The sequence below is a fragment of the Saccoglossus kowalevskii genome, chromosome 7 (assembly GCF_978046115.1).
Source record: "Saccoglossus kowalevskii chromosome 7, keSacKowa6.1, whole genome shotgun sequence".
Lineage (NCBI taxonomy): Eukaryota > Metazoa > Hemichordata > Enteropneusta > Harrimaniidae > Saccoglossus > Saccoglossus kowalevskii.
Genome location: NC_140647.1, coordinates 35,750,249 through 35,774,759, shown reverse-complemented (window position 1 = coordinate 35,774,759; position 24,511 = coordinate 35,750,249). Strand labels below are relative to the sequence as shown.

The 24,511-nt window shown below is 33.6% G+C and overlaps 2 protein-coding genes across 6 annotated transcripts in view; one reads left to right on the top strand and one right to left on the bottom strand.

Moving 5' to 3' along the window:
* The window catches only part of LOC100373046 (uncharacterized), a 56,594-nt gene extending 51,672 nt beyond the window's left edge, over positions 1-4,922 (bottom strand). For 3 of the 4 annotated variants that reach the window (XR_014929937.1, XM_085501517.1, XM_085501519.1), the window contains exon 1: positions 4,845-4,922. The gene's annotated coding sequence lies outside the window, so the exon portion shown is untranslated. Of the gene's footprint in view, positions 1-4,581; positions 4,692-4,844 lie in introns of those variants that run through there. The other variant, XM_085501518.1, reaches the window with a different exon arrangement.
* A 250-nt stretch (positions 4,923-5,172) lies between these two features.
* LOC100370879 (vacuolar protein sorting-associated protein 41 homolog) overlaps positions 5,173-24,511 on the top strand; it is a 39,210-nt gene continuing 19,871 nt past the window's right edge. For both annotated transcript variants that reach the window (XM_085501516.1, XM_085501515.1), the window contains exons 1-7: positions 5,173-5,245; positions 6,909-7,094; positions 13,051-13,134; positions 18,219-18,293; positions 20,767-20,832; positions 21,069-21,137; positions 23,665-23,784. In XM_085501516.1, coding sequence (XP_085357642.1) covers positions 5,198-5,245; positions 6,909-7,094; positions 13,051-13,134; positions 18,219-18,293; positions 20,767-20,832; positions 21,069-21,137; positions 23,665-23,784 — 648 coding nt within the window. In that variant the 5' untranslated portion in view covers positions 5,173-5,197. The remainder of the gene's footprint in view (positions 5,246-6,908; positions 7,095-13,050; positions 13,135-18,218; positions 18,294-20,766; positions 20,833-21,068; positions 21,138-23,664; positions 23,785-24,511) is intronic.

Sequence of the window (24,511 nt, the reverse complement as noted above, 5' to 3'; positions counted from 1 at the left end):
AGAATTGAAGATATCATAATGAAATGAACAAATCTAAGAGAGGTCTACCCAAGGTACATATACACCAAGTATCAAAGCATTCAGGCTTGTAGTTTTCAAGAAGAAGTCGAAAAAGTAAAACATTGACACGGACGACGACGGACAATCACTCATATGATAAGCTCCGCTCGACAAAGTCAACAGCGGAGCTAAAAAATTTGATAATTATATAATTAAACGTAGTCATTGCATTTCAATTTCTTGTTTGTCCTCAGTCTGAATTCCTTCGTATAATTCTGATTAACTAATGCCATAAACTTGGATAACTCAAATTTTAGTAAATATATCGGTAACTTGTTTACTTTTACCAAACTACTAAATAATGATAAAATTTCAAAATTGGTTTATCGGATACATCTCATGATCTGATTACAGAGATCAGCATCATTTCCTTAAATAGCCAGTTCAAAATGGTCGTCACAAATACTTTATCAAAACATCATCATCAAATAATGTACAATGTACGCAATTTATCAATTTGATATTTTTATAATGCATCGCAAGATGAATCTTGAGAATTTTAAAACTTTGACTTTTCTTCACAAATTGTACATGTAGATAATTATTTGGTTTGTCAGACATGCATCACTAATGGTGTCAATAAAGCACAATTTTCATTGTATGCATAATCTTTTAGATTCATCAAATTTCAATTATAGAGTGCATGTATTTCTAATATAAAAAATACAGTATAAATTTAAACCAAGTTTTTTTTTCTTCTTACTATTAAAGCCAGCTATCGATTTCTCTGCATCTAATTAATCACAAAATCATCTACTTTATCTATTGTTTTTAAAAATTTTTTGTAATAATTTTTTTGAGAAATCCTTTTTGTGCTTGGCAACGGTGTCAGACATTGAATGTCGTTGTTGTCTCTACTGCCCATTTTTGCGCAAATTGTGAAAGCGAGAGCTGATATATATAGCGCACATCGCCAAGAAAACCACATGTTTGGCCATTAATAATTTCATGGCGTTAACCAATCAAAGACAAGCAATTATGGACCTTATTCAAGGTTCCTCCAAACTCCAAGTTTTTAGTTAATGAACGACTTTTGACTAGAGGATTTGGCCTTCCAGGGATCATCCCCTGAGCCATCCATGATTTGTTGCTAGTGTCATAAATTCATTCAAACCATAAATTTTATTTTTTCAGATTTTGGGGTTCTCACAGACCTATAAATTTCTGATTTTAATTAAGTATGATTGTTTGTGAATTTAGGATGCGTAAACTCAGATATTATACAAAGTTATTATAAACAGTAAATCATTTGAATGAAATTTAAGAATACTAATCTATGACCTGAAATAAACAAGTAACAATCAAACATGACAATACAATACCCATTTGGAAGGATATTCCTAGAATTTGTCAAATTTCAAACTTTTTCAAGATATGAAATTAATTTAAGATACGTTCAATACTTAATACCCTGGATTTACATCTTTTCATTTAAAAAAAGTTTTCAAAAATGTTATTTTCTGATTTAACTGTATTTGCGAACTGAGTTGTAAATAATATCAATTCATAACTACAGTCTAATATTTCTAGCTTGTATGAAAAATTCAGTTGTTTATAACAACATATTTTAATATTAATTTTTATATTTTTCGATTGGTTATTATATTTATATCTCATATTTTGTGAAGAACTTTATAATAAACATCCTTGATTTTAGTTATGACATAATTATATGATATCAAAATTTATACCAAAAAATATGCCATAAGAAAAATAAATAAATAAATGTATGCATAGACATTTGAGGGGAGGGGGTGTCTGAAATTGAACTTGATGAAAAGTCTATATATTGGGCAAGGTGTTCGCAACCTGAAATCACATCACAGAATCACTGACAGTCTACCAGGTATTCTCGAAAGAAGATAAAGATCTCTACATGTAGACTTCCATGAAAAAACCCCAGGCACAACAATTACAACAATAAAGAGATGCATCTACATTGTTTGAATTTACAACAACAAAAAATTCACAGAATTTCATTTTGTGCCTATTAATATTTTTTGATTAATCAATTGCCATAAATTGCCAGCCACATTTATAATATCAGAATAAACCAAACAGCGATCTTTTATTATGCCCAATAAAATTTGATGGAACGTCTGGCTAGTGAATGCAGGAGACAGTAAACTTAAAAACTTTAAAATTCAGAATACAAATTACGTCATGGTTGGATCTACTTTTTTTATTAACATGTAGTAATATATATTTTCATAATAATAAACTAATTAACATATAATCATAAAGCTATGTGAATTACAATAGGATTGTCCAAGCCAGAGTATTTCACCGAGAATCCAAACAGGTAAAATATCTTAGAATAGATTTTATTTTTATTCCTACAATTTATGTGTCAACCTAAGATATATAGCTATGTGAGATCGTGCATTATGTGTGAAATCAAACAAAAAAAACACACAAACAAAGGTCATAATCTCGGAACATTGTGTCAAATGTAAAAATATTTTGATAGTATTTCTACAATTGATATGCTGTACACATTTGATGATGAGCAATTTTGATGAAGTAAGGGTATCACAACATAATATTCCCTTCTTCAAAGATCAGCATTCCAACATTCCGAGCTTTAAAAAAAGAAATTTAAATTAAAATCAAATTGTTTTATTTTTGTAGTTAAAGTTCGGTTCAGTCCATGCCATTCATGCACTTTGTGAGATCTCATAGTGAGTGGAAAAACGTCTATTAACATGTGCTTTTTCACAATCAAAAGCTGCTACATTTATAAAAGAGTTCCCACTAAAGAGTCCTAACAGTAAAAAACAAAATTTACTTGCACATTGTTGTAATTTACAAACTTAACATATACAAATATTTCGTACAAATACGTATTTGCAACTGAGCCTTTGAGATATTCTGACAATAACCTCATAATAATTAATGTACAGTAAACAAAAAAATAATTAAATGATAGAAATATAAATTCATAAAATTATCATATGACTATACAATTTATTCTCAGAACTAACTATTTAATTAATTCATATTTATGTTTATATACATCTCCATGGATGCAACAATTTTTTTCCACACAAATACTAGTTAAGCAAGCAAACAATACAAGTGGAGTTCAGGTGGTTACTGACAATAATCCACAGCTGTTGAGCTCCTCTCGTCCATTAGACATCAAAAATGGATACTCATATTACTTGGAATATTATACAGTACCTTTACATATTGCCAAATGAGTTTACCAATCATTACAATTGTCAATAAAGAAAATTAAAACACTTGCATTATTAGAAAGCATGGACAGAATGCGATGAGAAGGAAACAATGTCCAATGTCATTTCAATGTAACTCTACTTTATGTACATGCATCTCTCTTTTAAGTCCTATCTCCCCTAAGGATGACCTACGTGCTAAGTATGATCTCAAGACTCGGGGCAATTTTAATTTAAAAATGAAGACATGGGGAAACAGTACAAAATCTCATGAGACAAACTCTATATAGCAAAATTACACTGCTTTTGTTTCTGTTTGGAGATTAATGAATAATCAGTGCAGGAATGGAATGCCCAGGGGCATGGAGCCGTTGTACGTCAAATCAGTCACACAAGAGAACAAAGTGATTCGTGTTGTAAGGCCAAAAGATCAACCATTCAAAATAAAATAACACTGTTAACTTAAAATGAATTTGGTTAGTTCATAAAACTGGCAATGAGGCAACACAGAAATAAAAAATAAATAAATAAAAAAAATAATACCAGAGATAGAATACTATGACAAAAGCAAAGTCAATCAATTAGACAGTCAATCATGAGTGGTAATTTAGGCTTTATTGTTCACTTTCCAGCGATGAAACTCAGTCGATAAAATGATAGTACTTAAAATATGTACGAAACTTGTGAAATATTTTATTTTACATGGTAAAGAGTTAATTATTATATCTTTTTTAATTAATCACGTCAAAGAAAAGAAGTAAACTAAATGTTTTGGATTATGCATATACTTTTTATCGCATCTGACAGTGATCAAGTACATATTCATTCATTGTCTAGCGCTGAAAATGTTCGCGATCGCACGCAAAATGCAACGCAGCCAGTCTGATTTGTTTTCAATCATATCATCCTTCAGTTCGCCCCCTGTGAACTCCCTGTATGTGCCCCTGTCTTGAAAGGAAAACCATGTTTGCTGATAATGTCGAGTAAACGTCAAGTTACCAGACAGACAGTAATGTTACGCGTTCGTAATAACAAAGGCAATTGATGGTAAAATTGACGCAACCATCATCGATGCTCCTCGTTTCCAAAACATCTCGTCTTCATCGCAGAAAATGGAAAACTGTAGATGAATAATTCATCAATCAACAACAGCTCAGCGATGATGAGTAAAATGAGGAGCCGACGTCTGATGACCGGTTAGCTGCCGCCACCCCCGTTGCCGTAATCACACAAACAAATGTACTCAAATAAAATGGCGAATTAACGCACACATTTTTTATAAATTATGATAATTTGCATAAATATTATAATATAAATTTCAAAATTTAAAATATAAGCTCACCGCAAAGTTATCTGTACTGAAAGTTAACTGCAGCTGATGTAAGCGACGATGATTTCAATGAGGCCGTGCTTGCAAACGGTGAAAAAAAAACTGTTTCAGCTACCTGCCATAGGCCACTTAATAACAATCAGAATAACACACGTGCGGTTTTTAATAAATTATGCTAATAGGAAATCTCATTATATCACAAATTAATAATATTCACACTAAGAAAACAAACAATGTCCCCAAATCAGCCCGATTTTCATAATGGCGATACTTACCAGGGTTTTTTCGAAAGAATGCAGACTCGAATCTGTTACAAAAAGGACAGCCAGAGAAAGCAGACATCGAATATGCAAATAAGTCTAAAATATACAACAGGGCCTTCCACTGTATAGGCTAAATTGTTTAAATCCGCCAAACTAATTAAAGACGCAACTCTTTCAAAACTAAAAGAAATTAGTAATCTTGATATTTAGAATAATTTATCTGCACAGCTGTAGAATAATAATGCTAAACTTAATCTATGATAATTTAAAATGAAGGAACGTTTTCTTTCAGCGGAGTGATATTGACAGTGAATCGACCATATCAATTTATTTCCAGCATATATTTGCATATTAAATTGTGACCCATGACGTCAGTCAAGATGGCTGACCAAGAGATCCCGGAAGAGAAAAAGGTGATGTTCTGAATAACGTTGAACTAGTTAAATTTGGTAAAATGTTTGGCTGATGCATTGTATGTCACTTGTGTTTATGGTAGTCATAGGAACGTACACCCGAAGTGATACTCGTGTTCAACTCGGAAAGACGTTTGAGTCGATTTGTTGACATTTTCGTCACATTGTTTTGACTTCTTCTCAGAGCGGGCACGTCGTTCGTTCATACATTACCACTGAATCTATCGCTCTGGAGTGCCCGTCTCACTTCCTCTAACCACAGTCCTTCTATCACCTTTTGCCTCGTGATTGCAATTACGTGGCAGCATTTTCCCTCGTTTACTCTTGGCTAGCAATTCATGGCATTAATGTGTAACATTTGAGATGAGTTCATACAAACTGGGCCACCTGACGAACCTCGGTCAACTTCAGAATTCGAAAACTTAAGATGTATTTGTTTACACTGGGTTCAGGCACATTTAGTACATTTAATTTTGCAAGAGACAAGTTTTCGAGAGGCTAAAAATTATGAAATTTTGTAGCAGTTCACAAATGCCACACAATCATCAAATCGTAAAATTTCCTGATAGAAAAAAATAATCAGTTTTACAGTATATCCTTTGGGGTAGTGTTTGTATGTGTAGTGAGCTGTGTCCCCTCCCCCTCCCTTGGTGACCAGGGTTAGTCTGCACCAACAATCATAGAACATCCAAATACAGGATTGATATCTTATACAACTACATGTATCCCATTCTATAAGTACTATCAGCTGTGCATGGTAATCCTAACAAGATATTAGTGTACTATAAATCATTTTTCACTGCTAGGACTTTTTGGAATTTCTCACCTTGAAGGTGTTCGTGAAGACATAATTTTGTGTAAGTCTCTGTGGCTTCGTGTTTTAGGATCTTTGTGAAATTATCACTTTTAAAATATTTGATTTACAAAGTTTAGCTTAATGTTGGTGATCATTGCAAGTGCACTTTTCAATTTTTCAATGTATTTTACAAGTGTTGTGTATATACATCAGAACACCGCATGGGACACATATTGAATACAATGCCATTAAATTAACTTTGATTGCCTATCTTGAGGAGTTTAATGTTCAAAATATTGTAATTTTTTCTGACACCAGAAATTTGTGGCAAAATAACACATTTACAAATATCAATGTTAAATTATTGGCTGAGACTTTATTTATGATGACTTGAATATTTTTGGTAATTTTGCTTTATTAATTAAAACTTTTTTCTGAAATTAAAATCAATACATTTAGTTGTAACAACAAATTTGAATCTAGACCAATCAGTTATTGTGATCATCAACACTCTTCAGTTGCTATAGCAACCATAGTTTGTAGTGACTCTATGCTAGTGTATTTCTGTTAAGGATTCAGTATATAAAAAACAAACTACAAATTCTTTATGTGATTAGGCTAGTACAAATATATAAATTACAATGTTACAAATAAATTATTATCATAAAAACAATAAATTTATGGTTTATTTATACAACCTTTGAACCCTAATCTGGTTGCAATTTTGAATTGGAAATTGGTTGCAATGGGTATAACATAATTAAAATGAAATGTCTCTTCTAAATTCTAAAACAAATTATAGAATTCCAGAAAATGTTCATGTCAAAATTGTGTTAGCACTCTAAAAAGCTTCAGTTATTATTTCAGAATTCTGAGGAGACAGAGGAAGAAATATCTGGATCATCAGAAGCAGATGATGATGAGGATGATGATGATGATGATACATCTATAGAGGATGAACCAAAACTGAAATATGAAAGAATTGGAAATGAATTACAAACCATACTCAGTAAAAATACGGATGCTATCAGCTGTCTTGCTGTACATAGTAAGGTTAGATAATGTTCTCTGATACGTTCCACTGATATCTAAGTATTGGATTTTGATGAAACTTATGTGCTTATGTGCAGATTTGATTAATTTTTGGTTGAAATCTGAACATATTAATTATCTAATTTGCATTATAATTCGCAAATTTTTGTGCTGTTTCATGACTGTTTCACTGATATCGAAAGAACCACTTAGGTAATGGACTTTTATGAAACTTGGTACATACTTGCAAAAATGCACATCCCTGATTAGTTTTGGGTAAAATTCAATGCCCATTAATTATCTAATCTGCATAATGATTTGTAAGTTTTTGGCTTTGGTTGGAATCTGTGCATATTAATTACCTAATTTAAATATTAATTAGTCAATTTTAAGCATTTAATGAAACTTTGTACATGTACATAAATACCCTGGGATATTGCACAGACCTGATTGGTAGTCCCCATTCTGACGTAGTCCGAAAATGGGGACTTATGTTTTCACTTCCGTGTGTCCATGTCTGCATCTTAGAAATGTCTGGACCAATCACAATCAAACTTCACACATACATCATACATGATATTATACATATGCACGATCTGATTCAAGATGGCCGAATGGCGGCCATTTTTGTGCTAAAAATCATCAAAATCAAGCGTTTTTTGGCTGTTTACAGATGCATTTTGTTCAAAATTGGTATATATGTTAGACATTATAGGACCTTGATGCACATTATTTTTTTTTCAGATAAGATTCAAAATGGCCGACTGGTGGTCATTTTGTTTTAATGAATGTGGTTCTAGTGCCATATCTCTGACTTGCTTTGACTGATTATGTTCAAATTTTAAATATTCATTATAGATCATGTCATAGATATACAAATATATTGGTTTGACGATTCTATTTAAAATGGCCGAATGGTGGCCATTTTTGTGCTAACAAAATCATAAAACTCAACCATTTCTTGGCTGTTTACAGGTGGACTTTGTTCAAACGTGGTGTATACATTAGACATTACGGGTTCCTGATGCACATCATTTTATTTTTCAGATCAGATACAAAATTGCTGTCTGGTGGCCATTTTGTTTTAATGAATGGGTTTCCAGACCCTTATGTCTGACTTGTTTTGACTGATTATGTTCAAATTATTAATATTCATTATACATGATGTCATAGATATACGGATATATTGGTTTGACAATCCTTTTCAAAGTGGCCAAATGGTGGCTATTTTTGTGCTAAAAAAATCCTCAAATATCAAGCATTTATTGCATTTGTGGATGGATTCTGTTCAAACTTATAACATACATTAGACATTACAGGTTCCTGATGCACGTCATTTTATTTGTCAGATTGGATTCAAAATGGCTGACTGGCTGCCATTTTGTTTTAATGATTGGGCTTCTAGAAACATATCTCTTAAATGCTTTGACTGATTATATTCAAATTTTATATATTCGTTATACATCATGTTGTATATATATACCATACTCGATCGCGTTAGCGCCCATGCCCGGGCTTGCGCCCACCCCCCACTTTTGCGCAATTTTTATATATGAGGTCAAATTCGGCAAAGCGCCCGTCCCTTCAAAATGCAACTAGTTTAAAACTTGGTCTTGCATAATGAATCATGGTAATCGTTTTTATATGATACAGCGTGCAGGGTTCTGCCCAGCCTGATTTGAGTGCCGGTCGCTAATTAATATTCATGAGCTAATTAATATTCATTTTTCCATTCTACTAGCTACGATTTAACTACTTTAATTATTTTAACTTTTTTTTAAATATTTCAATGTAAAATTAATCTGCTTTGATAAAAGTGAAAAAATATATACACTTTAGTTTCGCAATCACGTCTAAAATACGTATTTTGAGACATTGACCTCTGACCTGGCAGCCATTTTTTTTTGTCAAAGCATGTCATCCGATTGTTACGGCCAAAGTGGAATCAAGAATTTAATTGTTTTCTTTTCCAATGGAATGCTAGTAAATCACATTAATAGTGAGAAATAAGTATTCCTTGTATCGCTGACTGAATATAGCCTATGAATTTAATTTTATGAACGAGTCATGAAGCCAAAAACATCAATGAAGTGCAGATTAAACGAACGACAGCTTGATGCATCGCTGCCGGTGAAGTGAGCAAGTTATTGTTCAACTCGACAAATCCTACACACAACTAAACTTGCAATGGTAATCCTTCTTTCTGTTTATTTATCGTTGTCTTCCCTTCCATTATCTTGATGTATGACTTATTCCGATCTGGTTCATTTGTTAAAACTAACAGAATGTCAATCGGAGGTTAAAACAAAAACAGCGGTGTCTTCTTTCATTAAAGTTTTGTTGTGTGTTAATTTTTTGCATTGTGTTGTGTGTTAAAACCAACAAGGACAATAGAATGATGGTCCAGTGGCAGACATCCTGTGTGTATCATAAACAAATAGAATAGTGCCGGTCGCCAACTTTTTGTCCTGGTCGAAAATTCTGAGTGCCGGTCGCTAGCGACCGGCGCCGACCAGCGTGGGCAGATCCCTGAGCGTGGATATCGATCGCTGTGAACATGTTGTGAATGCGTAGAACATGGTAGCCAAAAATGGCTAGTTACTAGTTTTTTTGAAAAACCATATTGTTTATTCGCTGAAATCAATTCCAACAGATCGTACTTCGACATCGATAATTCACTTCTGCATTGCGTTACCGGAAAGTCTTCGGGAATTTCCGAAGAATTGCGTCAGTACAACACAGCATTCTGATTAGTTAATAACCAACTTGACCCATTAGGTCAAAGGACGCTGCTGTAGGTCAAATCTGCAATTGCATCATGGCGGAAAGTGATTTTCATCGAGAGTTTGCGTACGATCCAACAACTTCGTCAGTGGAAATAATATGACAATTTTGACTTTGACTGTGTTCCAACAGACTCAAATGTTTTTAATTCCGTAAATTATGGTGGTACGTAATTAATATTGTAATAAAATGTGCGTATTTTTTGTGATCATTTCTGTTTCTTCATTGTGAAAATCAATGACGACGCAACTAATTTAGTAATTTGATTTTCCCTCAAAGACGTAATCTGTCACTTGATGAATCAAAATTTTCATTTGCACTCTTTTTCGAGGGGGGTGCTCGGGTAAGCGCCCACCCCTACAAAATCGTGATTTTCTGGGTTGAGGCCCCTGGGCGCTGACGCGGTCGAGTACGGTATATATATACATGTATTAAAAATGGCTGATTTTGAATGCTGTTCCAGAGCAATATATCTCGATATGGACAAGTACTTGTTTGACAATCAGATAAATGTTAAAAAATCATATTCCTGACATAGTTATATTCCAACTATATTACTATAAACAAAACTATATATCTTAAATTTTATAACTAACGGGGACTGTGCCATGCATGGCTTGTTATTTTTACAACTTCTAAAATGTTTACATCAACAGTAATGAATGAACAAATAAATAAAATTTCCAACCGATCATCAAAGTTACAACGTGACAATAACTTCCTTCGATTACTGTGGAATACTTTATTTTCGCTGGAATTAATTTTCGCTGAAAAGGCTTTTTGGGCGTTTTGCTTGGAATTTATTTTCACTGATTTTTCATGAGTTTAATGTGAAATATAGGAAAAAAAGTATATTCGCTGGATTTTATTTTCACGGAATCATCCCTTCAGCGAAAATAGCGAAAATAAATTCCAAGCGAAAATAAAGTATTCTACAGTATACCAATAATTCCTCTTACTCAGTCATGATGTCATGCAAAAATGTTACTTCTTTTTTTTTGATGTGAAATACATTTGTATATGTAAAATTTTCCTTAGTTTTATCGGGAGTGGTTATTTTTGAACACTCGATCGCTTCGGTAAAAAACACAGACCCACCATGATGTTTGTGTCCTTTGACCCGATGGGTCAAGAATGCCATTAACCAATCAGAATGCTGCATGGTAATCCCGGTAGAACGGTAGTTCGGTAGTTTTCTGAATGGTAGTGATCATAAAAATTACATTGCATGAAGTAAAGTGATGTTGTAGCACGACGTGTTGGCATCGATTTCAGTTAAAAATTGCATAATGGTTTTTGAAAGAGGTGATTAAATTTTTAAAAGGTAAAATAGGTTTTGAAAGAGAAGTTTTTACATGATTCATGATGATAACAATTTGAATGTATTTTACCCAATCACGCAATTAACATATTTTTTTAGCTTTCAAGACTGTGTCTATCATCAGAAAGTATTTACTTACAAACAAACAAAGAGGTGCTAATTTCACAAAAGTGACTAGCCGCTACCACATCGTGCGGCTAGGTGCATTGTTTACAAATTATAATCCATGACTGACAGGATGCCTGTTGGTCGGTAAGTAATTATTCAAAATCAGGCAATAGGCGTGGTTGGAAGCATTTCCGTGATGGTCGCTAATATTGAGTGCTGATCCGGGCTGACCACTGCCGACCAGCGTAGCGAGATCTCTGACCTAATTTGCATAATTAGCCAATCTTTGGCTTTTACACTAATATCCTAAGTTTTAATCACATTTCAATGAAACATGGTACCATTATATTAGTCAGTCATAATAATTAGTCAGTTTTCAGCTTTTCTGTCAATATTTTAATTATTTTCTGACTCCTGTGTCTGTATGTCTGCCTTTTTCACTGATATCTAAAGAACCATATGTTGGTTTTTGATGAAACTTGATGCTTTGGGCTAATACGCTAATAATTTATATGGTAATTAGCTAATTTTTAGCTGTTCCATGTTTATTTCACTGATATCTAAGGAGCCACTCATTGGATTTTAAAGAAAATTGGTACATAGATGCTCTGGGCTAATACACTGATTTGATGAGTTTTTGGTAAAAATCAGTGCATATTAATTGCCTATTTTGCATAATTATTAGTCAATTTTCCACTGATATATCAAGTACTTATCACATTTGAATGAAACTTGGTACATATATGTTATAGGGCAATGTACAAACCTGATAGTCTTTAGGTTATTGTCATGCATATTAATTACCTGATTTGCATAATTAATCAATTTTCAGTTTTTGATATTTCAAGTACTAATCATTACATTTCAATGAAACTAGGTACATAGATATTTAGGAGTACCGATATGCCGAGACATGATTATTTTTTGGGTAAATATTTGTGCATATTAATCACATTAATTTTCAGCTTTTCCTCTAATATCTCAAGCACTAATCATCACACTTGGTACATAGTACACTCATCACCCAGTACATAGATGCTCTAGAGCTATGCAGAGACCTGATTAGTTTTTAGTTAAAATCTGCATGTTCATATTAATTTCCTAATTAACATAATAGTTCATAATTGTTTGGTTCTATCACATTTCAATGAAACTTGTTACATACATGGTTTATTCAATTGTGCAGACCTTATTAGTTTTACACCTAAATCTGTGCATATTAATCACATGATTTGCATAATTATATGTGTGTCAGTTTTCAGGCTGTAGCCTTTCCAATACTCTCAGCACACAGGAGATCTTTCTAAGCTATCTTTGATTTAAGAATTAGTTTAATGTTGAAAAACATGCATTTTGATTATTTAATAATTATTTGCCAATTTCTGATATCTAAAAAATCAAATTTAAATTAAACTTGTAATAGGTGCTCTGGAATAAATTAGCCTGAAAACCACAAATTTATTTTCTAATAATAATTTATTTTCTAATTTCTTTATAATTATATTATAAACCTCAACAATTCATCTCAAATAGTAAACAAAATGAGTTACCAAGCTTCTTGTTTAAAAGGCTTGAATTTTGAATTATTAATATTATGTCTCCAATACTCTCATCACACAGGAGTTCTTTCTAAGCTTTTCTTGATTTACCAGCTAGAAGCACATTTCCAATGGTTCTCACAGGAATTATTCATCATTGTCAGTATTTTATTCTTTGGATAATTGAACATTTTTTTAAAACTTATTTCTTTTTTAATTTCATCAGTTTTTGGCTGTTGGTACCCACTGGGGATTGATACATGTTCTAGATCACCAAGGCAACAATATTCGAGGAAAGGAGTTCACATGCGTATGTATTGTCTCATTAACATTTTTTATTACAAAAACTACTTTTGTCACCTTTCTCTAAGCACACTGCATAATAGATGAGTTTCAAGTTGTAGTGCCATGTTAGAATTGGGATTGATTTTTAGCTTGTGAAATTTGCTCACTGGTTTTCCTGGTTTCTGACATTCTGGTGATGCAGACAAAATTTTACACCAGATCATGCAAATGTAAAAAGCAAATGATCTATCCCTCACTGTGTGGAGTGTTCTATATAATGACATTCCCTCCCTGTATAAGTAAATGATCCATCCCTTACTGTGTGGAGTGTTCTATATAATGACATTCCCTCCCAATAGAAGTAAATGATTCATTCCTTACTGCGTGGAGTGTTCTATATAATGACATTCCCTCCCAATAAAAGTAAATGATCCATCCCTTACTGTGTGGAGTGTTCTATATAATAACATTCACTTCCAGTATAAGTAAATGATCCATCCCTTACTGTGTGGAGTGTTCTATATAATGACATTCCCTTCCAGTATAAGTAAATGATCCATCCCTTACTGTGTGGAGTGTTCTATATAATGACATTCCCTCCCAGTATAAGTAAATGATCTATCCCTTACTGTGTGGAGTGTTCTATATAATGACATTCCCTCCCAGTATAAGTAAATGATCCATCCCTTACTGTGTGGAGTGTTCTATATAATGACATTCCCTCCCAGTATAAGTAAATGATCCAACCCTTACTGTGTGGAGTGTTCTATATAATGATATTCCCTCCCAGTATAAGTAAATGATCTATCCCTTACTGTGTGGAGTGTTCTGTCATGGCATTCCTCCCAGTAGAAGTAAATGATCCATCCCTTACTGTGTTAAGTGTTCTGTCATGGCATTCCTCCCAGTAGAAGTAAATGATCTATCCCTTATTGTGTGTAGTTTTCTATATAATGACATTCCCTCCCAGTATAAGTAAATGATCCATCCCTTACTGTGTGGAGTGTTCTATATAATGACATTCCCTCCCTGTATAAGTAAATGATCCATCCCTTTCTGTGTGGAGTGTTCTATATAATGACATTCCCTCCCAGTATAAGTAAATGATCCATCCCTTATTGTGTGTAGTTTTCTATATAATGACATTCCCTCCCTGTATAAGTAAATGATCCATCCCTTTCTGTGTGGAGTGTTCTATATAATGACATTCCCTCCCAGTATAAGTAAATGATCCATCCCTTATTGTGTGTAGTTTTCTATATAATGACATTCCCTCCCAGTATAAGTAAATGATCCATCCCTTACTGTGTGGAGTGTTCTATATAATGACATTCCCTCCCTGTATAAGTAAATGATCCATCCCTTTCTGTGTGGAGTGTTCTATATACTGACATTCCCTCCCTGTATAATTAAATGATCCATCCCTTACTGTGTGGAGTGTTCTGTCATGGCATTCCTTCCAGTAGAAGTAAGTGATCCACCTCTTACTGTGTGAAGTGTTCTATATAATGACATTTCCTCCCTGTATAAGTAAATGATCCACCTCTTACTGTGTGGAGTGTTCTATATAATGACATTCCCTCCATGTTTAAGTAAATGATCCATCCCTTACTGTGTGGGGTGTTCTATATACAGTGTAATAACATTCACTTCCAGTATAAGTAAATGATCCATCCCTTACTGTGTGGAGTGTTCTGTCATGGCATTCCTCCCAGTAGAAGTAAATGATCCATCCCTTACTGTGTGGAGTGTTCTATATAATAACATTCTCTTCCAGTATAAGTAAATGATCCATCCCTTACTGTGTGGAGTGTTCTATATAATGACATTCCCTCCCTGTATAAGTAAATGATCCATCCCTTTCTGTGTGGAGTGTTCTATATAATGACATTCCCTCCCAGTATAAGTAAATGATCCATCCCTTATTGTGTGTAGTTTTCTATATAATGACATTCCCTCCCTGTATAAGTAAATGATCCATCCCTTTCTGTGTGGAGTGTTCTATATAATGACATTCCCTCCCAGTATAAGTAAATGATCCATCCCTTATTGTGTGTAGTTTTCTATATAATGACATTCCCTCCCAGTATAAGTAAATGATCCATCCCTTACTGTGTGGAGTGCTCTATATAATGACATTCCCTCCCTGTATAAGTAAATGATCCATCCCTTTCTGTGTGGAGTGTTCTATATACTGACATTCCCTCCCTGTATAAGTAAATGATCCATCCCTTACTGTGTGGAGTGTTCTGTCATGGCATTCCTTCCAGTAGAAGTAAGTGATCCACCTCTTACTGTGTGGAGTGTTCTATATAATGACATTCCATCCCTTACTGTGTGGAGTGTTCTATATACAGTGTAATAACATTCACTTCCAGTATAAGTAAATGATCCATCAAATGATCCATCCCTTACTGTGTGGAGTGTTCTATATAATGACATTCCCTCCCTGTATAAGTAAATGATCTATCCCTTACTGTGTGGAGTGTTCTATATAATGACATTCCCTCCCTGTATAAGTAAATGATCCATCCCTTACTGTGTGGAGTGTTCTATATAATGACATTCCTTCCCTGTATAAGTAAATGATCCATCCCTTTCTGTGTGGAGTGTTCTATATAATGACATTCCCTCCCAGTATAAGTAAATGATCCATCCCTTATTGTGTGTAGTTTTCTATATAATGACATTCCCTCCCTGTATAAGTAAATGATCCATCCCTTTCTGTGTGGAGTGTTCTATATAATGACATTCCCTCCCAGTATAAGTAAATGGTCCATCCCTTATTGTGTGAAGTTTTCTATATAATGAGATTCCCTCTCAGTATAAGTAAATGATCCATCCCTTACTGTGTGGAATGTTCTATATAATGACATTCCCTCCCTGTATAAGTAAATGATCCATCCATTTCTGTGTGGAGTGTTCTATATAATGACATTCCCTCCCTGTATAAGTAAATGATCCATCCCTTACTGTGTGGAGTGTTCTGTCATGGCATTCCTTCCAGTAGAAGTAAGTGATCCACCTCTTACTGTGTGGAGTGTTCTATATAATGACATTCCCTCCCTGTATAAGTAAATGATCCATCCCTTACTGTGTGGGGTGTTCTATATACAGTTTAATAACATTCACTTCCAGTATAAGTAAATGATCCATCCCTTACTGTGTGGAGTGTTCTATATAATGACATTCCCTCCCTGTATAAGTAAATGATCCATCCCTTACTGTGTGGAGTGTTCTGTCATGGCATTCCTCCCAGTAGAAGTAAATGATCCATCCCTTACTGTGTGGAGTGTTCTATATAATGACATTCCCTCCCTGTATAAGTAAATGATCCATCCCTTACTGTGTGGAGTGTTCTGTCATGGCATTCCTCCCAGTAGAAGTAAAGTCTCCATCCCTTACTGTGTGGGGTGTTCTATATACAGTGTAATAACATTCCCTTCCAGTATAAGTAAATGATCCATCCCTTACTGTGTGGGGTGTTCTCTATACAGTGTAAGAACATTCCCTCCCAGTATAAGTAAATGATCCATCCCTTACTGTGTGGAGTGTTCTATATAATAACATCCCCCCCCAGTATAAGTAAATGATCTATCCCTTACTGTGTGGAGTGTTCTATATAATGACATTCCCTCCCTGTATAAATAAATGATCCATCCCTTACTGTGTGGAGTGTTCTCTATACAGTGTAATAACATTCACTTCCAGTATAAGTAAATGATCCATCCCTTACTGTGTGGAGTGTTCTGTCATGGCATTCCTCCCAGTAGAAGTAAATGATCCATCCCTTACTGTGTGGAGTGTTCTATATAATAACATTCTCTTCCAGTATAAGTAAATTCTCCATCCCTTACTGTGTGGGGTGTTCTATATAATGACATTCCCTCCCTGTATAAGTAAATGATCCATCCCTTACTGTGTGGAGTGTTCTATATAATGACATTCCCTCCCAGTATAAGTAAATGATCCATCCCTTACTGTGTGGAGTGTTCTATATAATAACATTCTCTTCCAGTATAAGTAAATGATCCATCCCTTACTGTGTGGGGTGTTCTATATAATGACATTCCCTCCCTGTATAAGTAAATGATCCATCCCTTACTGTGTGGAGTGTTCTATATAATAACATTCTCTTCCAGTATAAGTAAATGATCCATCCCTTACTGTGTGGGGTGTTCTATATAATGACATTCCCTCCCAGTATAAGTAAATGATCCATCCCTTACTGTGTGGAGTGTTCTATATAATAACATTCTCTTCCAGTATAAGTAAATGATCCATCCCTTACTGTGTGGGGTGTTCTATATAATGACATTCCCTCCCAGTATAAGTAAATGATCCATCCCTTACTGTGTGGAGTGTTCTATATAATAACATTCTCTTCCAGTATAAGTAAATTCTCCATCCCTTACTGTGTGGGGTGTTCTATATAATGACATTCCCTCCCAGTATAAGTAAATGATCCATCCCTTACTGTGTGGAGTGTTCTGTCATGGCATTCCTCCCAGTATAAGTAAATGATCCATCCCTTACTGTGTGGAGTGTTCTATATAATGACATTCCCTCCCAGTATAAGTAAATGATCCATCCCTTACTGTGTGGAGTGTTCTGTCATGGCATTCCTCCCAGTAGAAGTAAATGATCCATCCCTTACTGTGTGGAGTGTTCTATATAATGACATTCCCTCCCAGTATAAGTAAATGATCTATCCCTTACTGTGTGGAGTGTTCTGTCATGGCATTCCTCCCAGTATAAGTAAATGATCTATCCTTTACTGTGTGGAGTGTTCTATATACCGTATTTATCCCCCCCCCCAATCTCTTAAAAGAATTTACCCCAAATTTGAAGTTAAATTTCTTGGTAATAATAAACGATATCAAAAAACATATAGTGACTTTGTGCCCACATTTGACATGACTTTTATACTGTGTCTTCAGTGTCCATGTTTTGATAATGGCCATTACAAATCAATACTATTGAAACAGGAAATGTTTTAATATAAATAAAAATCAGAAGAAAAATGGTCGATAGTTACAGCTATTGTCGCTTCATTATTTGATATAATTGACATGTACATTGAAACAATGTCTCTTTAATTCTTTCCAGCACACCATAATAGTGAACCAAATCAGCCTAAATGACAATGGTGATTACATAGCGAGTTGTTCTGATGATGGCAGGGTACATATTTATAGTTGTTTACCTTCTAGATTATTTCAGTTTTAAAGCTTTATAATTTGAAATTCTAACAAGTAATGGGATCTATGACTTATATTGTTAAACACACCTCTGCCATGTTTGTAAGTGCATGCATACTAATAGAACGGTTTATGAAATAGATAATTTTTCGTTCACTCTGAGCTCCCACATTTTTTCACAAAAAAAACAAAAACAAAAATTGTTGGGCCATAGTGATGTAAAAGCATCAAATAGGATTTTACAAATACTTTTAATGATCGTCAATTTTGATGAAGTAAAGCAATGTCAATGGATTATTCCCCTCTCAAATATCGGCATTTTGACATTGAATTATAAAAACAGAAATTCAAAATCTAATTTTTGTAATTTTGCACCTGATGTTCGGTTTGGTCCATGCTTTTCACACAAGCTCTTAGAGTTGATAAAAAATCATCTGTTCTATAGGTTTCTTAATTCAAACTGAACTTTTTGTGCTTTTTGTGCAATCAAAATGAGATTATTTGTTGATTTTGTCCCTGGAAATTACACACGAATAGTATTTAGATTATGATAGAAAGTCGTGAAAGAGACAACACTTGATTAATATAGAGACAGGTGAAAAGGAGAAAAAAACGCATCTATATATTATATCCTTGGGTCACATTTACTGTGCATGGATGGATTTTGTTGTTTTCAGTCTCTGTTTTGGACAAAGTCCAACCAAAGTCAAAAGCAATTTTTCAGACATGATCATATCTAACTTAACACACATTATGACATACATATGGACATCAATTTTCATTACAAGTACTGCTGAATGGTGGCCATTTTGGTCCTCAAAATCTGTCTCTATGTTCCTAACTGCTCATCAAAGATGAGCTGGACAGTTTCATTCAAACTTTGTATCATGATCTTGTTTTCTGAGAGGGTGCTTGGAGTTGTAGTTCCTGGGCACTATATGTGGTTGAATACGATATTACTCATTTTTGCCCATTGCTACCTGAAACATTTGATATTGTCATTGTTACTGTAACTTGCATGTATGTGTGTATATGACAGCAGCTGATTCTTGCAGTATTCTATTTAAAGTGAAAAGAAATGTTAACATATGGCATCTGTTGTGATGCATGTCATACAACATTGAAAGACAGTGTGAATGTTATTGATCAGTATTTACAACAGCTGATGAAAAGCTGATGTATAATCCGTCACCATACACAGTGCAGTGGTGCATTTCACGATGTCAGTGTTATAGCTATGTGGTACTTAAATTTTAAATTTTACTCGCTTGGAATTTTCAAGTTTTGAGGATTTTATAATATACGTGAAGATAAAATTTAGGGAAAGTCACTGACATTATGATTGACGTTCTTGAACATTGAACTTGAATTAATAATTCAACAAGTTTCATAGCGACTTTCAGAAACTGAATTGGCTTGTCATATAGGTGTAGCTTGGAGGTGTGAACAACTAACATTCCTTGTGTCTGGGCATTGTAATGGATGCACAGATAATAAATGATATTCATAACTATATAAGAAGCATCAGTTTTTCTTACTAACTAAGAGTTCCATGGTTGTGTGACATTACCCGACAGACCAATCCACGACACATTTAATTCCCCAAGCAGTCAGTTTTTGTATGATTTTTCATGCTTTATCAATTATTCATATTTATACACATTCTATTATGAATAATTCATCTCATTTGATCATTTTATGAATACTGTTGATATTTATTTATTTCAATGAATGACTCATAAATTATTACAGAAATTTCTGAATCCCTGGGGGAGGTCTGGCTGTCTTTTCTTGTCATAAACATCGCCTAAAATTGGGAAAGATTTTCTGAAATAATATCACCGCCCAATTTGTTTGTATATAATGTACATACTAATTAACCTGTGGGTACATTTTATTGTAACATAATGTTTGTACTACAACAGTTGTCATAATCATTTTATTATTATGCAAGTGTATATGAATCAAGTGCCAATATAAACAGCAAAAATTAATTAAAAAATTATTAATTTCCAATGACTAGAACATGTTGAATTACAAATATATTTTGTTGATTACAAACATTCTGTATTAAGGTCATTAACAGACATTCAAAATCTATAGCAATTTATAATAATTGTTTTCTCCGAAAGTGTTGCATAATTATTGATTTTACACATTATAATTTTTTTTTTTTTTTCTTTTTTCTGTATCAAATATTTTATTTGACAAATTTCTTTGGTTTCATAAAACTTAATAGTATTCTTCAGAATTTCCCATCTTAAACATACGATTGTTAATAATATATAACCAGATGCTATTTATGCATATTAAATACCACAAAATGTAGCATTTTAATGGATGTTTGACCTGTACAAAAAGTATGTATTCGATCAACTGTGAAAAACGAGGAAAAACTTTTGTTATCTTTTCTAATGATTTGACCTAATCTGGCCATTTTTCATTTTTTTTTATAGGTTGCTATAAATGGATTATATGAAACAGAAGATAATCAACTACAGGCTTTAGATTACCCTGTCAAGGTATTTTATAGCCCCAGAATGGGAATTAAGGCCCTGTAATATGTATATAAAATGATGTATTAAAATTTAATTATGGATAATGATCAATATTTTGTGGACACAAGTTATTTCTGTTCAATATCATTATTGATGAATGACCAACTTTTTAAATGTGATTCATAAAAATTGCCGATTTATAAAAAAACTAAAATTTGATTTTCACACTACTTAACTGCTCATCTTTCTTCTGTTAATAGTCCATTGCATTAGATCCAAAGTTTTCCCGACCCAGTAGTGGGAAACAGTTTGTAACTGGTGGTAATAAGGTAAGATTTGTTTGAAATATCATATCATAGGTTAGTAAATTAGTGAATAATTAAGCATTTCTGAATTGAAACATTTAGCTCAGTGTAAAGATTTGGAATTTTAATGTTTAATGAGATATCTTGAGTGGACTTCTTTCAGATATGGTCATTTTTATGATGTTATTTTCAATTCAGCTTCAGACTATCCTTTCAGACTATGCATCACAAACAGCGGAGCTATATCGGCCGACATGCTGCTTGTTTTTGTTTCAATTATTTTATTTGAGAAAAATTAACGTTTCATCTTAAAATAATAACTTTTCTTTCTCCCTATGAAAAAATAATGACTAATCACTATCATGAACAAGTTATGCTATTTCTGTTAATCAGTTATCTGTGTAAAAATTGTGCACTGATACAAACCATTATGTTCACATTAATCATGGTAACAAAGTGACCTAATAATGTCTCATGTGTCTTCATTACAATATACGTATCTCATTTCTATGACTCACACAATATGTCTGCAGCTTTATGAGTCATACCCTCTTTCAATCATAGCAGCATTGGTTTGCTTGAGTGATTGAATTAGTAATAAACCGAAAAACTCTAATGTGCTAAGAATATAAAAGATCCTACACCTGCTTTGACATTATAACTTTCTTCAATTTCTTTGATGTATGTTTGTCATTATGCATTCCAGTCATTTGTGACCGTGTGTAAAATGAATACTACTTCATTGCAATGCTTTGCAGTGAATGCAGATATCAGCGACAAATGCTAACTTGATTGGCTAAATAAAATGTCTGTTGAGTTATTGCTATTCAATTATGTATAGAATGTAGATTTCGGAGAATTATACAAACTGATGTAACTAATTCACATAAACCACTGGACGTTTGATGTTCAGTATTATATAGTGGGTGCCAAAATAAACTAATAGGTGATTTTCCGTACAATTGCGAGATCTCGCGAGATGCATGAAAGACGCGCGTCGAACGTCTGCCGCAAAAATCGAACGATTTGATTTTGAACTCGAATTTCCTTATTTCGTAGCTCACACCGACCGGCCGATCTTCGACAGAGGAATATTGCTTCCGAATACCCTTACTTAATCAAAATTGCCTATCATCAAATGTGAACAGCACATTATTAAGCATGGAAATGTCCCCAAAATACTTTCGCGTTTGTCGAATCCCACGCGATGTTTGACGCCACTACGACGCTATGACCTTTGTTTGTCCTGTTTTAACGTGTGATTCTCGCAGTGTACGGAAAATGGTCTATTATGTAAACAGCTATTTTCCTGTCAGTTCCCTTGTAATATTCCAATATTCCCTGGACACAATCATTGTGCTGGGTGATAAAAATCATCAACGGAATACATATTTTTTACCAATATAACTTGGGTGTTACATTGTTGGTGAAAATTCAAATTATGGTTGTAAATATGACTGAATATCATTATTTCATATTCAAATTACAACTGTTGAATATCTCTGTCCCGAATCACATTGCAGATGGTGTCCATTAATGTTTGATTTTGTGGGCAGTGTTTTTCTAGGAAAACAGTATTCAATCAGATTTCAAGCGAAGGAATTGTGAGGAATATTACTAAAATAGAAAGTATTTGCATCATAGGAGTGTTCCACACTTGAACACAATAAATTATGTGATCACATTTGTAGAATTTAATTTCTAATTTAAACACCAAAAATGAAATAAAGGTTGTACTTTCGATATGTACGTTTCCAACGATTGAATGCAAAGCCATAATAAACACTACTAAGAATTTAAAAATTGAGGATTTCATCTTGTGTTCACACCAGCAATTCTTACATAAATATTGCGTGAATATGGCAATCACTGGATAATGCTCACAATGGCACTGACTCAGAGATAGGCAATGTTTCGTTGGACCAAATATTTCTGTCTTTAGTGTATATTTCAAACCAGTTGGGCTATGTAAAATCTCTTTTTTTTTAACTCTATGCTAGAACTAATAAGTTTAACATACACAGGTCAATAAAACAATCATAACTGCCTTAAAATTCAAGACACATTGTGAATCAACAAAAATAAATGTAAATATGTTTGTCTGTGGCACATAAATTCAGTTTTAAAATACCAAAACACCTTAGTACAACTCCATTTGGGAATGGTTGCTCATCTTGCTTTCGCTATATTTAAGCCTCTTCTATAATGTAATATGTGCTCCTTTATGCTGACATGATGTATTCACACCTGTTTTTAAGTTGGTGTAAGTATTATGCAATAGTAATGCTGGTACTGATAACCTCTCCACAGAGGTGGTAAAACATGTTAACATCTTTTTTCTCTTATGCCACCTAAAAAACCCAGATGTGGATGATAAAAACTTTATCTTTTTGTAACATTTTATCACAGTGGGTGTATCTGTAAATGGAAATATAAACTTGTAATGGTAAAGTATATTTTCCGATCAGTTTTCACTGAATTGTATAATTTTATCGGTTGCTCATGTCACGAACATTTCAGTAAAACAGTCTGTTTATGTGTTTTAATTCAGTTAGTACTTAATGAAAGAGGGTGGCTGAATCGATTGAAGACAACTGTTCTCCACCAGGGAGAAGGACCTATTCGAACCATCCAATGGAGATCCCACTTTATCGCCTGGGCTAATGACCTGGTAAGGATATGGTTTCTATGGTAACTGTATATAACTGATGAGGACTGACTTTAGAAATCCAACCCTTTTCTCCCTTGTAAAAATTTAATGATATTTCCAAGTATGATAGTGTGAGAGTAAAAAAAAAGTGTGATGATGGTAGTGTGGATAAGATGATGGAAGTATTACTTCAAGGAAGTAAGAACAAAGAAGTCTCAGAGGAAATAAGAAAAGCAATTTAACATGTATGCTTTCAGAATCTCTATTAGTGAAATGAATTCCCCTGACTGACTGACTTGATTTAGGCCACATCAATTCTAATATGTGTTTATATGTTTGTGGATGTAATGAATTTTGCTGACTGTATGGCCACATCAATTTAATTGTTTGTTTATGCCTTGTCCTTTTTAGCTCCGCTGTTGACTTTGTCGAGCGGAGCTTATCATATGAGTGATTGTCCGTCGTCGTCCGTGTCAATGTTTTACTTTTTCGACTTCTTCTTGAAAACTACAAGCCTGAATGCTTTGATACTTGCTGTATATGTACCTTGGGTAGACCTCTCTTAGATTTGTTCATTTCATGATGTTATCTTCAATTCTCTAATATTGGTGAATATTTTTTGTCATTTTTGGTAAAAGTGATATTTTCGACTACTCGTTAAAAACCTCAAGTCCAATTGCTTTGATATTACGTATATAGGTACTACATGTGGACCTCTCGCAGATTTGTTCATTTTGTAATGATATCT